The sequence below is a fragment of the Pezoporus occidentalis genome, unplaced genomic scaffold (genome assembly GCF_034315485.1).
Source record: "Pezoporus occidentalis ecotype Australia unplaced genomic scaffold, CSIRO_AGI_Poc_V1 ctg43, whole genome shotgun sequence".
Classification (NCBI taxonomy): Eukaryota; Metazoa; Chordata; class Aves; order Psittaciformes; family Psittacidae; genus Pezoporus; species Pezoporus occidentalis.
Genome location: NW_026915758.1, coordinates 12,594 through 27,704, shown reverse-complemented (window position 1 = coordinate 27,704; position 15,111 = coordinate 12,594). Strand labels below are relative to the sequence as shown.

At 43.3% G+C, this 15,111-nt stretch overlaps 1 protein-coding gene across 1 annotated transcript; it reads right to left on the bottom strand.

Annotated features, from left to right (window-relative positions):
- Positions 1–552: 552 nt before the first annotated feature.
- On the bottom strand, positions 553–14,836 carry PDIA6 (protein disulfide isomerase family A member 6). Its single transcript, XM_062634508.1, has 13 exons — positions 14,720–14,836; positions 12,123–12,264; positions 10,902–10,959; positions 10,053–10,179; positions 9,508–9,614; positions 8,014–8,147; positions 7,507–7,621; positions 6,438–6,578; positions 5,195–5,279; positions 5,037–5,109; positions 3,827–3,985; positions 1,758–1,854; positions 553–1,027 (listed from the first exon to the last, which is right to left on the bottom strand). Exons 1-13 carry the CDS (start codon positions 14,751–14,753, stop codon positions 959–961), a joined length of 1,341 nt encoding a protein of 446 aa, XP_062490492.1. The 5' UTR covers positions 14,754–14,836; the 3' UTR covers positions 553–958.
- Positions 14,837–15,111: the final 275 nt, after the last annotated feature.

Sequence of the window (15,111 nt, the reverse complement as noted above, 5' to 3'; positions counted from 1 at the left end):
AACAAAATATAATAGTATTTGTATTTAAAAAGCAGCAGCAACCATTGCCATGCTCAGTCCTGATTCCCCTTCCAAGGAAATAGTGATTTCAAATCAGAGCAATGTCAGAGGGGAAGTGAAGAGTACTACCATTAACCAACTTGCTGGAGAGAGCACTATGGTGTTTTTGTTAGCACCTTGCCCTAAAATGTTATCTTATGTCCTAAAATGGAGATTAGCTTCACCTCCAATCCTGAGGAAAGGCCAACAGCTCCCTGCATCTCCCACTGCAGCAGCCACCCTTGCTTCCATTGTGTTAAAGATCTCACCAAGTCTGGCACAAAGAGAAAGCCCCTGAGAAAGAAGAGGAAGACTAAAGAGCATTTAAACTAGGATTGTCCATCTAAGCAGGCTTTTGGCCAAACTGTCAAGATCATTCACAGTAAGGAGTGGTTTAAGGACTCCCCTCTGCCCCAGCCTCTATAGTCTACAGCTCATTTTTCAAGAGTCATCCAAAATAGGATAGCTTTTATCATGCGCACCTGTTACTCTATATAAGACTAACACTGTGTGTCAAAAATATTTTGTTTTATTCTTTAATTGAAACAGAAGCTGACCAGATTCCACCTCCATGAAAAAAAAAATCACGTTTAAAATTGGTTAGACTAACAGCCTCCAGCAACACTCAAACAGCACACTATCAACAAAACAAACCCCAAGATGTTCCAAAGAAATATCCATGTTGTCCTCAAAATATTTGTTACACAGAATACAATCAAGTTTACTGGTTATGACAATTCATAGAATTTCTGCAATGTTTTCTTGAGATGTGTACAGTTCACTGCTGCAGTGCATCACATAGCACAGTGTGGCATGTGCTAGTTCTCCATAAAAAGGCCACTGGAATATCCATCCGATTGTGAACCAGGTTGCAAACTGCTGCACAAGCTTGCCCAAGAAAAGAAGTTTCCTGAAGATCTCACAGCTCATCTTTATCCCAGTCATCCAGATCCACATCACTGAGATCAATATCATCTTCAACTGGAAGCTGTGGAAAAGGGAAGGTTTTGAGCATGGGTTTAGAAGCACTTAACACAGGACATCACTGATTCTGAAAGATGCTTACTTCATACTGAGAGTAAAGCTCCCTCCTGTCATCTCTGTCATTCATAAAAGCTCAAAGTGTATGAAGCACAGGACAAGTGATCAGAGTTTAAACTAGGAGGTTGTTTTCTACTAATAAAAATACTCCAGATAAAGACAAATACAGATGTACTAATACTACTGTATTTTGCACTTTAATTCCATCTGAAGTAGATCAAGGAATTGCAGTAACTTAAGTTTTTACAGCAATGTTGAACCTTAAGAAGTTACTTAATCCCTATTCTATTTATTACATGGGCTTTCCCTTACAGTCTGACATTAAGACTGACAATAAGGTCAGCATACTGCAGAATGAAAGGCTCTGAAACACTCATTACTTTGAATGCATACACTACCACCTCCCTTATTCAGCACAAGTAGTAACACGTTTCAGGCTCAAGGGATTCAACTTTCAGACCACATCCCAACAGCCAGGCAGGAGTATCTGTCCACAGTATCAGGCAATGAATGTGGTGTTTGGTCTAGTGGCAGGATTTAGATAATGGGAAACCATCAATACAACTTACCACAATCTTTGAAGAACAATTTTCACATTGCCAGTTCTTAGTTATTTTACCTAATCACTTCTGAGCCTAGCAAATCATTAGCACTTTTAGAAATGAAGCACCCCTTACCTCACCATCTTTGCCATCCCAAGGTTCAACTGAATGAATTTTAGGGAAAGCTCCACCAGCCACTGGTGCTGTGGAGCCACGACCAACAGACAGTTCCCTGAGAAATAAAAAACCAAAACAAACAAGTTAAAGAAGTTTCTTCAGTTCCATCCACCTGGAACAGTGCCTGCTTCCGATAAAAGGAAATCAACTTCAAGATCTGATCTCTGGAAACAAATCTAAACTGTCTAGAAGCAAAAACTTTTCCATCTGAGAAGCAGAAAATTATAGAGCCTTTAAAGCAGCACTGCAAATTTGCAACTGGATTCAAAGAGACAAACAATATGAATTATATTATTTCACATTTCAGCAGTTTAACAACCATGGACACACACAGCCCCTTTAACAGTGTGTTGTTTATCACTTAGGGCGACTCCAAGAGCCTTCTAGTGTTGGAAGTCACCTGCAACTGTTACTTGAAATCTTTTATAATCATCTTTTTTAGTGATGTTTTTAAGCAGAGACTAAACATCCACAGGTTACAGTGGGGAGGAGGTAACCAGCTTTGAGATACTCCATCTTGCACTTGCTAATTAGGCTTCCTCAAAAAGCCTAAACTTAAAATCCCAAACAGCTAATCCCTTTGCACTCTTTCAGAGGCAAATAAGACTGAACAAGCATTCCTCCCTAGGTGGGACCTACAATTTTTATGCACTTCTTAGTGCTAACTTCTTCATTTTTGGTCAACACTGCTGAGAATGCCTATTAGATTACAGAAGCTGCATGCATGAAGCTGAGTTAACAGCCAGCTGCCCCCAATGTGACTGTACTGCTTTCTCTAGGCAGCACAGCTGAGCTGAAGTGTCAAGTGAGAGATGATTCTAGCAAGAACTGCTCTGCAGTAAGACAATACCAAACCAATTACCTAATGTAATACAAACTGTTAAGTTGGCTGTTGTGTCCTGATAGCACCATCCACCCTCACCAGGAGAGGCTTCATTAAGATGGATTTTACACACTAAGAGACATTTGCCATGTCTGAGAAAGGCAGATGTTTCTCGCATGCATTAGCACAAAGTGATTGGTATTACTTTCCTTGCACCTGAATCCTAATTCTTACTTGATGTTCCAAGAATGGTCCCTTTTTGGCATTAAGAAGACAGTCTGATCACTTACACAGGTAAGAGAATATAGCAATGTATCTATTAAACCAGCAGGAAAAACGTTCAATTAATGTGCTTCTTATGGCAAGGTGAGGAGAGACTGTTGTATTTGCTTTTGTAATTCTGACTGTCCTCTGCCATTCTCTGAGCAAGGATACTGCTAATATAGGCTCTCAAAGGCTTACATTATATATGTACATACATAGCTTATGGCAGCTGGTGTTTTACCCAGAAGCAGAATTCCCACTTCACTTTGACCATGCTTAAGTAACAGTTTAAGCTTAGCTGCTCTGTTTAATTGCTGCTGCCACCTTCTGTCATTTCCATTTCCTCTCCCCATTCAGTTCTTTTCAGCACTGGCTCTTGCCCAGCTAGAGGCAGTTTCACTGAACTTGAGCTGACTTTTTGGATGGATTACTTCAAGTCCTTCAATTAGTTTATCACATGCCAGGGGAATGGGGAAGGTGGGAGAGAGAAGACAGGACTAGACCAAACCAGAAAGCTTAACAGCAATATACAGAACCTCAACTGCACCTATTTAGACACCCAAACTTGGAACTTCCCAATTACTAAATCAGAATCCACCATTTGAATCAGACATTACTGATTATCAATTCCCACCAATGTTTCTGATTACCAGAGAGCCAGAATTTTTCAAGATCAAAGCTCACTTCTTTTTTCAAACTGTTTTCAATATTTGTGCTAAAATATTTAAGTCTAAATGGCCAACTTCTTAATTCTGTCTACCATAAAAACACAGTGACTGCTTTATTAGCTGAAATTCCCACTGAAATAATTCCCTGACTCCAGTGAATACGTATTGCCTTAATTCTCTTAACTGTGCAAGTCTCACCTGATCCAGGAGAGCCTGATTTTGTTTTAAAGAATCACAAAAGAGAAAGATTTAAGTCACTTAAGGTGTCATACCTGAGAAACTCATTAATCCCTTGCTCACTGAATGATCCTTTCAGAAGGGCAAATTTCATCTTCCGAGCATTAATAGCTGCCATTGCTGGATACCCAAAGCCTCCAATCCCCAAAGAGCTCTCAAGATCTGACTGAGCACCCGCTTCTGTCCACAGCCACCTTCAGGAAATTATAAAACAGAAAATTAATAATTAGGATGAGCACTACAATCATGTAAGTCATATATATCCCACAACCCCGTAGAGTTCAAGCTGGGCTCTGAACTGCCCTTGACAGTGTCAGCTGTTACGGAAGTCAGCAGGATCTCAGTCTTGAACCATGTAACAGAAGAAAGCCCCTCCCTGACAGCACTTCTAGGCCAGCCCCATGTTCACAGCCACTAGAAACTGGACCAGAACAGCAGCAAAACACAGTCCACGGAAAGAACTACGTTACCAATCTGAACAAACTGCTATACTTTAGTATATAATAAGGTTTAAAATGGTTCACAGATCCAAATATGACAAATTTACAGCCCAAATCCCATTGCAGAGGATTTCTTGCCAAGATCTGCAAGACCAGTATTTCACTCAGTTCCTTGCTGGTCAGGTTTCAGTTCCTCTAATGCTTAGAGCAAGTCCCCTGAGGAACCTCTGGAATCATCTAGTCTCAGCATTTTCCCCAGGCTTTCAAGCCGTTTTGCCCTCCTTTCACAGCAGTCTGTGTCAGAACTCTCATCTAGAGAGGACCCAGGGATCCTAACCTCTGCTTGAGAGGAGGAGGAGGAGAAAAGGCGAAGCCTGGTGGCCTGCTTCATTGAGAGCATGAAACTTGTTAATAAACTGCAATTTACTTTTATTTTTTGAGGATTCAGTCATACTGGCAGACTCACCCACCAGCGAAAGACTCTAAAAGAAACTGGATAAATGCTGTCCTAAAAATATTGTAGCATTCAGGACAAAAGTAAAAAATTCTTAATCTGAACTCATTATTGCTTAGATCTCATTTGTAGATTTGAGAGGATGAAAAGAAAACCAACAAGGAGTATGAATAAACCAGGAGTTTATTCATCCCCACCCACAGCACAGTTTGTGAGATACCAAGATACACTATCTTGAACAAGGAACAACTCTTTATCTGCGGACAGACTGCTATCATACAAATTAGATTCTGTTACGTCTAAAAAATGCTCACATCTTTTCAAAGATAACTTGTCTACAATGAGACTTACCCCCACATTTTCTTTTTGTATTTTTCAGCCATTTTTAACATGACATCCAGGTAAGAATTCCTCCCTGAAGCTCCTGTTAGACAGGATTGAACAAGTTAAACACAACTACATGCTCTAAGTGACAAATTCACACGAAATCTGTTTGCTTGTATGTCTACCTGTGTCAAGAATATGAGGCAAGACAGAAATGATGCAGAGCTGATGAGCATCACAGGTATTCTTCAGAACATCTTCACTGATTATCTAGAAGAAAGCAGCAGAAAGTCAATGAGATTAAGACATGGTTACCCAGCTGTGACTGCACTTCCCTCCAATAGCCTATCAACTCCATACTACAAGGTAATAAGCATTGGAACAACTTGCCAGAAATGCTTACAAGACTCTTCTACTTCACTGGTCCCCCAGTGCAAGACTAATTACAAAAAGTTCACAAAGTCCTCCGCCAAGACTTCATAACACAAAAATAAGCAGTACCAAATAAGGCTTAGAGAGGACAGCAAGATCACAGATACTAAAAATCACTGTCCTTGGAACACTGTCCTTGGGAACAGCACGCCCAGACCTACACGTATGCCTGTAGGTTTCATTCATAATACTGCTAGTATAAGGAGAGCCAGCAGAGTGCAGCATCTGCTGAGGATGAGGACATTTAATCAACGTTAACAGCAATTACCAGTTTTGTGTGCCCTACCTTAAAAAGGAATCAACCCATTTATCTACACCTCCAAACTTTGACTGTGCCCCTTTGCCAGTAAAAAAATTTCTAAGCACACAGCCCCAGTACATGTCTATCAATTACATGCAGGTACTATTGTACTAACATTATGTACATTATAAGCCATGCAGAAAATTGACATTTTAAAAGGGTAACAAAAATGAAACAAACATCATTGTTAAAGATATTAATAGTACAAATCTTTTTTTTTTTCTTCCTGCACCCCAATAGATTGTGTTGGATACACCCCACTTTGGGGACAACTGATCACCATTTCAAATCCACCAACATCAAGCTGAAACTAGTGGAGTTTTTTGGACAACAAGCGAGCTCAGTTCTTATGCATCTCCAAATGGATGGCTTGCCAATGACAAAACCATGCCCTCTTGTTGTAAAAGGAAAGATGGGGCACAGAACCCAACCTTTTCACTCATTCCTCAACAGGATTCAGACACCCTGATACCATCCCATTAGTGTCTTCACTGTATCAATTCTGATAATCTTTCAGTTCAGAAATTCAGTGAAAAATAAATAACAGCTGAATGATCACACTTATCATCCTTGACTGTCCGCTGCAAAAGAGTGCACACGCAACACGTTTAGGCTATTTACAGTAACATAGTCCTGTAAAAACTGCAGCAAAGGATATGATGGAAAAGCAATCTGAGAAAATGATGTAGAGGTACCTCCAGGAGCTCAGGTGGCGGTGCATTATCAGAAAACAGATCCAGAGCACGAGAAACGATGTCAGATCTGGTTCTTCCACCATCATAATCAACAGGATCTTCTCCTTTCTGGAAAATTTTAATGGTAGGAAATCCACGAATCTGCAAGAAAAGTTGAAACCATCAGATCACATAAATCTGAAAATTTATGGTGGAAGTTATGTGATACTCCGACACATTTTACATGAAGAAAAAGGGAAGAGATTCAACACCTATGTGAATCAAGTCTCCCAGCCTGTTACAACTGAACTTGAACAATTGTTTCCTACTTGTACAATAATTAAAAACAAGGTTAACATACACTGATACACTGTTTCAAGTCTTAGGTTTGATGAATGAGCAATGGTTTCTTCTTAATTCAGATGTACCAAGCACGGCAGGTTTAAGTGCCACGAGGGCTATTTTAACTCTTAATTTTTATTAGACAGTAGTTTCCCCTATTTTTCTTGGGTAGGAAGCGACAGCACTGTGCCTATATGGCAACAAGTAGACCTTAAGCTCTCCCTGCTACATTCCCACTAAAATTTGTTCAGTGCTCCCGCTGACTGCCAGTCATGTGCACAGGAAAACTAAACAGCACACTGTGAACATCCTGTACTGTACTAAAAATTAAAAAGTATCAGTTCCTTTTGGACTCACAGCATAGCTGATGGGGGCAGCTAACATTGTCAGTGATCTCCAATATGTGGCTCCAAGATGTACAGGTAGATGTGCGAGTTCTGGTGATACCCAGCCAGCATATAGTCTGAGAGACCTTTCACTTCAGATGAAGCTATACAAGATTTCATGGACATAAAGAGCCATTTTCATCAGCAACATCCAGATTTATTCATTTATCTCATCCTATTCATTTATAGTGTTACTGACATTCAGGAAAGAATATTGTGGGAAAATGGTGTGTGACACAACAGTATTTTTAGCACAACCATTTAAGTGGTACCAGATTAAGGAACGGTTCAGTATGCGTTACAGGGAAATCTGACTTACTAGAGATGTAAAAGAAATTGTAACCACCGCAGAGCACACTTACCCCATATCTGCTTGCCAGCATCTGATTAACAGTTGCATCTACTGCAGCCAGCTTTACTTTTCCCTTTGTTTGTTCCTTCACCTCAGTGGCAGCAGCTGCCCATTCTGGCTCCAGGCTGAAAAACGAAGGGTACAAGTTCTCTGAGCTTTAAGAAGGCTAGCAAAAGTACACCACGTTTCATGTAGCATACACCACGCAGAAAAAAAATAAAGCCTCTGCAGACAGTGACAGCTAGGAGGGTTATTCCAAATGAGACTCAAGTCCCACATAACTTCCGGATCTTATTTCCACTGGTAACTGGGCATTTTACTGCTAAGGTGGGATGCAGCCAGAGCAGCATCAAGGTGCCCTGAGCAGTCAAAGCCCACACATGCTTGGTAAAACCGTCTTGCAGAAACCTCCACTTCTGACATACCAGAGATGCAAGATCTCCTTTAGGGGATTAAGGGTATCACACAAAACAAAGCATTAATGTGAACTCAACTGTTGAAGAAAAAGCTCATTTACTTTTTGCAGTGCCCACACCATGGAGCATAAAACTCCACCATCCACACATCATGACTATTCATGACGTTCTTATCGAAGCTGTCATCAGTCAGCTCAATCACATCCCTCTTATCGCCACCTCCGCTCTCTCGGCTCTGTAAGAAATAAACAGACCCTCACATAAGTGCATCGTGTCATACCAAATGGTTTTTATTTGAATGAGACACAAAACAGGCAGTATAGGTTACACAACTTCTCCATTTTTAGAACTGACAATACACACAGCCTGCTCCCACACCACTTTCAAGAAACAGTAAGCAATCCTTCTCTTAAAATCAGGTCAAACTGACTAACAAGAGGAGGGAACACTTTCCTGGTTCTTCATGCTCTGAGCTGCCCAAGAACAAAGTGCTCTCCAAACCCCTCCCCCACCACTGTGTTCTGGTTTCCAGGCAAAACAAACACGTGTAAGAGCAATACACAGTACAGGGCACAGATCACCCAAGTCTTCTGCCTGCCCAGCCTGAGGACACTGGAGTGTATTTGCTCCATGATTTAGAAACAGTAGTAGGAGCCAGAAGCTTTTCAATTTGCCTTCAGGGAGAAATCCAGCAAGCCAACTTCAGAACACAACCAAATTCAGAAAAGCCTCATCCATTCAGCTTAGCCTAGAACTAGGCAAATGATACCTCAACCAGCTGAAGAACCGGGCTAACAGGGACCTCAAAGTTCAAAGGGAGACACACCTGGGGAAGAATCACCTCATATTTGGGTCTGACTAACTGTAAAGTAGCTTTTCACAGGGACCTGGGGGTCTTGGTGGATGAGCTGAATATGAGCCAGCGCTGCAGCCCTGTGGCAAAGGCAGCCAACAGCCTCCCAAGCTACACTTGGGGTTGCCAGCAGAGCTGGGGAGGAGATCTTTTCCTCTGCTCAGCACTGTGTGAGACACGCAGTGGTGCCGGGTGTAGTTCTGGGCTCCCCAGAATACCCAGTATAAGAAGTATACACACACTGGAGCAAGTCCAGCCAGGGGTCAAAGCTGGTTAAGGGCTTTGAGAATCTGACATATGATGAGAAGTTGAGAAAAATGGGATTGCTCAGCTGGAAAGAAAGAAAACACAGATCCTATCCATGTATATAAATACCCGAGTGAAAGGGAGTAAATAAAAGAAAGGCAGCTTCTTCTCTGCAATACCCAGTTAACAGGACAAAAAGGGCATAAGTTGAAACACAAGAATCTAGTTTAAATACAGGAGAAAACTTTTCTACTCTGAGTGTGGTCAAACACTGGAATAGGTTGCCCCAAAAGTGCAATCCACGTGGAGTCTCAGTCTTTGGAGATACTAACAACTTGGTGGGACACAGCCCTGAGCAATCTGCTCAAGCTGGCCCTGCACTGGGCAGGAGGGCTGGACTACAGAGCCTCCAGAGGTTCCTTCCAACTTCAACTATTCTGCGAAATGAGCACAGGCTCTTCTGTCTCCATTCAAACACACACATTCCCTCAAATACCTGTTTGCCAGAACTATATCCTCCACTTCTGCCACTAAGACGGTCTTTCACCAGGGACCGAAGAGCGCTTAAAGCAGCGTCAACAATAGCGTCACTTGTCCTGCCACCTGCAAAGCAGCAAAATGAGCTATTGAAGCATCAAAGGCCAGGTTAAGGTAGGCACAAAAAGCAGGACTGGACTATGAGTGATATGGTAGTACTGGTGGAACATCACTGACAAACACAAACAATATCATTACTTCACTCCAATTTTTAACTGCCACCCTTATCTGATGTGGGGTGACTGTGGCAAGCTCCCAGTAAACAGGAAGAAAGGAATAATTCTTTAGAACTGCTTAGCAATCTCCACCAACTGCAGGTGGGACTGTTAGCCCACACTAGGACATGCACAGTTTGGTCAAGTTAGTTCCACCCAACCATGTACCAGTTGCTACAAACACTAGACAGGAAGGAAACATCACACAAGACAGCACTGGCAGCCACCATAATTACTATAACCCAGAAAGTTTTCAGGCATGCAACACACAAGTAAGCATCACATTTACCCTGATAATCCTCTGCTTTGTTTTTGTTGGCTCCAAATATCTTGATAGTTGGAAACCCTCTGACTCCATACTGTCCACCCAAGGACTGATGTTTGTCTGCATCTACTGCACCTACTTTCACTACACCCTGTGGAAGTAAAAACAAATACTAAGACAAGACCTCTACAACAATTTAACACATTTTATACTCTGTGAATGCTGGGGGGGGGGGGTGCAGAGTGTGTTATTAGGAGGGTACAAAAACAGTCATCAGAAGAGAGGTGCAATCCCCCCCCAGAAGCATTAACCTACAGAATACCACATGTCCATTCTTTCTTCATCCCGACAAACCAGATTTTAAATTGTTTGTAATTTTTTAGCTTGTGATTGAAGAAGGGGACTGTATTTAACATAGGCAAGAGTTCAGCAAATCACTACCTGACCAAGTTTTCTGTAATTAAAGAAATATTCATCACCAACAGCTTAGAACACTGTTTTTACATGCTTTTCCTGTACTTTAGAGGCAGGCAACAGAACAGTGAGGAAGAAACGAGGAACATGCTATCTGTGGGGATGACCAGATTCTAACGCCTTCTGGTGCTGTTAAAAGCAGCCCTGGAAAACAGTGAAGGGAATTCACAGGGACAGAATTTACTTGCTTCCTCTATAATACAATGGCTTCTTTTAAAAAAAGAAAAACACCCACAAAAAATACTGTCTGTTAAGTGCTTCTGACTGGCCACTTTCCTGGCTGGACAAGTGTGACTAAAGTGATACAGTTTTGGGGACCAAGCCCCACGCCAGATGACCAACAGCCAAACTCTCCTCAATCCACTGCCACAAGCACATTTGAAAGGCTAAACAACTTACTTTTAATGCTGTTGCTGCTTTCTTCCACTCCGGGGTTAGTCTTTGACAGTGACCACACCTTTTAGGAAACAAAACACAGTAACTGTCATTCAGACCTGATAATTATTTCACAAAATACAGAGTGGTCTTGTTAGGTTTGCAATTACCAAACAATCACTCACAGCAAACTTAGGAGAGTTAAGATCTTCTCACAAAGAGGGGAAAAGGCTATGCCGCAACATCACATCATCAGACTTCTGACGAAAACACATGTACTCCACATGATTATACAAGTGCATGCAAACACACATATGCGCACACATCTAGCACAGAGGCAAACATGAGCAGCAAAATCCAGATTGGCACACTAGTGTGCTTGTTTCAAACTAAAACGGATGTGATGGGACCTGAAAAAAATATTCTAGAGGTAACTTCTTCACCAGCAAGAATTTGTGGCACATTTCCTGGAGGTGTCTGGCAGGCAAGAGCAACAGCTGACTGGCAACTAGAGTACAGTCACAGTATCACAAGTCTGTAGGGAAAGAGGAGCTACCATTTTACTTATACCTGTTCCACACTTGATTGCTATTGTTCAATAAAGCTTTCTTTTGCCTGTAAAGCTGTAACAACACTAGAGGTGTCACAACAAGCTTCCCCCAGGCCTCTCAGACCAGATTCAGTCAGGCTGTTGCAATGAAAGGCCCCTTTCTCCAGAATGTGGAGCTTTGGATGGCAATAGCACAGAGGACTTGTGCACAGGTGGACTATACATCATCAGAATTTACATGGAAGAGACTCCATGCTTTGGACATGAGCAGGACAGGAGACAGAAGTGCTAAATTCAGATGCATAAATCCAGTATTTTTCAAAGGAAATTGGAAATTCTAAGTGTGAATTCAAGCTCTGTGCTTCTACATCAGCATGAATGAGACAGAAGTGAGGGGCCTTCTCACCTACTGCACTTTGATTAGTTGTTTTTAACACTGACTTCAGTAAAAAATGAAGTAGCAAAATGGCATATAAGATTTTGTTACTAGACCCTATTTACCAACTTGAAACCAATTCCTGCCTTTTTTCCTCATGAGGAACTCCTCATAACTGGAGTTATTTTGCTAGGCATGAGGCCATCGAACTGATAACTGTACTGCCAACAACTGACTGAAACCCTGCGCTGATCAGCAGCAGATTCCTATGCTGCTCCTCCATGATAAGAACAGGCAAGTATGCAGCTGTAATTCTTACCATGGGGCATAGAACTCCACGAGCCACAGGTTCTCGCTCTGAATGACCTCCTTGTTGAAGTTAGTTGGTGTCAGCTCTATCACATCATCACTGGCCGAGTATAAACTGTTAACCACAAGGAATAACGTGCAGCTCACTGTGCCTAGAACAAAAAGCAAAGAAATCAGCATTCCTGCAGAACATGTATGATTTTCCTGTTGCCACAGTTAAATCATCTCCCCACTCCCTGCAAATCAGCAGGGAAGGGGAAAAAAAAAAAAATATGAGGGGACACAACAGACTCAATGGATTCAAAGGCCAGAAAAAAAAAAAAAAAAGGAATTTAAGGCAAGATATATGCCTCTCCTCCTCACTTAAATCAGGATTCCACAGGATCATGCAATATATTCACTGTGCCTAAAGCTAGCTAGGGTTATGCCACTCCCACTATAACTCTCCAAAGAACAGTTTGTCAAAGCTGCTACTCTAACCCTACCAGACCAGCAGAACTTCCACAGGGATCCCCACAATTAGCTTCAATTTCTTTCAGTTCTTTCTCATAGAACCTCTTAAGCCCACACCTCTTGCACAGCAGGCAAACACATCTTTCATAGGACCATATAATTCAGGACTGTCCCAAGTAGTTTTAGTATAGTCACACTGATTCGAAGACTGACTTGATGCTAGTGTAAGGAGATCCTTCATTCTTGCTCATCAGGATCTTAGTCTACCACTGAGTTATCTCTCTAGCAACAGACTGGAGAACAGCTAAATCTCTGGTTAACAACTCAAGCACTCTTAGAATCCTAAAAAATTGAAATGTACAAAGAAATTGCTTTCTCTGAAGACTTCATACTTCTGGATCTTACCTCTTCAGACTTGGCATATAAAACCTCATAATCCTTCCTTCTACCAAGTCAGAGAGGTTGAAATATGACAACTATCTCTGTAACAAAATCCACACAGCAGAAGACTTTCCTTAACCCACCAAAGACTGGGGGGAGTAAGAGTTCAGACATCTAAATTAATCTACATAATAAAGTAGTTAGCTTTGCTGTGAGTGGTTAGTAAATTGTATAGGAAGCTGCATATTCTCTCTCAAGACTGAATGTGAGAGGAAGATGCAATTCAATGATGCAGAAACTTCAGAGCACATGGTACACAGACTGCATAGTACCACCTATGCTCTATCAGTCCTGCTCACGAAAAGCCAGTTTCTATCCTGCAGATGAGAGAAGCTGACATCTTCCAGATTACTCAACCACAGATCTGGACTGAACTGACGTGCTGCAGCCCACCACCCTATCCATTGCATGCTCCCTCTTCTAAATGCTTCTTTTAGCCCTAGGACCCAGCCTTTTTCTTCTGGTGTGATCCTAGTTGGTTTACATTACCAGATTTATACACTAGATTGGCTGTCTTCATTCAGCATGCCTATGTACAAACAGCACTTCATCAGAACTGATCAACTGACTTCCAATGCAATCTGTGGCTGTCACAGCATGTTACAGTGACCTACAGTAGCAGCTGCCACTGGGGTAGAGTAAGAAGGGTGGAAAAAGCTACTTGAATGTTACAGTTACTCTCAAGCAAGAAACCCTTCTTTAGGTGGAATGAGACCATTATATTTAAATCAGCATATTTTAGCATCACCTAAGGAAACCTCTAGCAAAATCCATTCAGAAGCTGAACAGACTTCCCTCAGCCATTTCTGCCACTTCAAGTAGAGAAGTCCTAGTTTACCTAAAAATACCTGATGAAGAGAACTCACAAAAGAAAGCACACAGTGAAATTCCCCAAGTCATATATCACTGCTTTTTGTTTTGCCATTCATGAACTGGTGGCATAATCTTCCTTTTTACAGTGCAATATTCAAGGTTTAATTAATCTTTAGGAAATAAAAGGATCATTTTCCTACAAGCATCTAAGCTAGGAAAATGCAGATGGGGGAGGGGAGAGAGAAAAAACCTTTTGCTATGGGACGTGGATGATGATTCTGCGAACTTCCTCCTTAAAATATCCACTCCTTCCTCAGCAGAGGAGCCCGAGGGGGACTGCTTCACAGGTTTACCGATTTATTTGGCACAGAAGACCCAGCAGCAGGGGAAGAAGCAGCACAATTCCCTACGGGCTCCTCCTTTTGTCTTCACTCATTGCTTTCTTGCTGCTCTTACAGCACTAGCTCCCGCGTCAGGGCAGCCAGGCAAGTAAACATCACCGCTCAATGGACACTAAAGCTTGCCTGGTTCTATTAGGGCTAGAGACAAGCACCGTTTGTTTGGTTTTGCTGCCGAGACCTTTAAATCATCTCCCTGAGCTTCAGCAGCCCACCGAGGCACTGATAACCCGGGGGGCGCAGCGGCCGGAACCGGCAATGGCCGTCACCCGCCCCGCTGCCCGCCACCGCGAGGACCGCCTCGCACGGCTCAGAGGCCCCGCTCCTCCACGACCGGGACTCACGGCGGTTCCGCACCCATGCCCAATGGCCGCCCAGCCTCCTCCGGCCGCGACAGGCCCGCACCCCCGCCGGGCCCCGAGCAGACGGACAGGGAAGCCGCGACCCACCGCCCCTGCGGCCGCCCCGTCCCCTCAGCGGCCCCGCCGCGCGCGGATCCTACCCCACCACAGGCAGCCCGCTGCACGCGCCCCCATGGCTGCCTCTCGCTCCTTAGGCCACCGCTACCAGAACCTGCCCGCCCCGTCCCACCGCCCACGCGCCGCGCGTCTTCCCGCCGTGGCTGCCGCCCATTGGTGCCCCGACGCTCGCTCACTGAGATAGCCAATGAGAGGGGTCCGCGTTAGCCGGTGCGGGGAGCGGGTGGTAGAAGCAACCCTGGAGGGACGGAGATGGGTGGCAGGGCTGGGCCGGGCCGGGCCTGGGGTGTGGGAATGGCCGGAAGGTGCCATGAGCAGGAGGGAGGCGGAGGTGTGCATGGTGGGAGCAGCCCCGGGAAGAGCGCGGTCAGCTTCCTTCTAGCAGTTTCCCAGGGTCCTGAGGCGCTGCTGGTCT

Bases quoted from the DNA above. Each gene is read 5' to 3' on its own strand.
- PDIA6 (XM_062634508.1), bottom strand. From the start codon at position 14,753: ATGGGGGCGCGTGCAGCGGGCTGCCTGTGGTGGG. The intron at 10,960-12,122 runs GTAAGAATTACA...GTTTCCTAAAAG, and splicing joins GTGGAGTTCTATGCCCCATG to GTGTGGTCACTGTCAAAGAC. The intron at 10,180-10,901 runs GTAAGTTGTTTA...TTACTTCCACAG, and splicing joins AAGCAGCAACAGCATTAAAA to GGTGTAGTGAAAGTAGGTGC.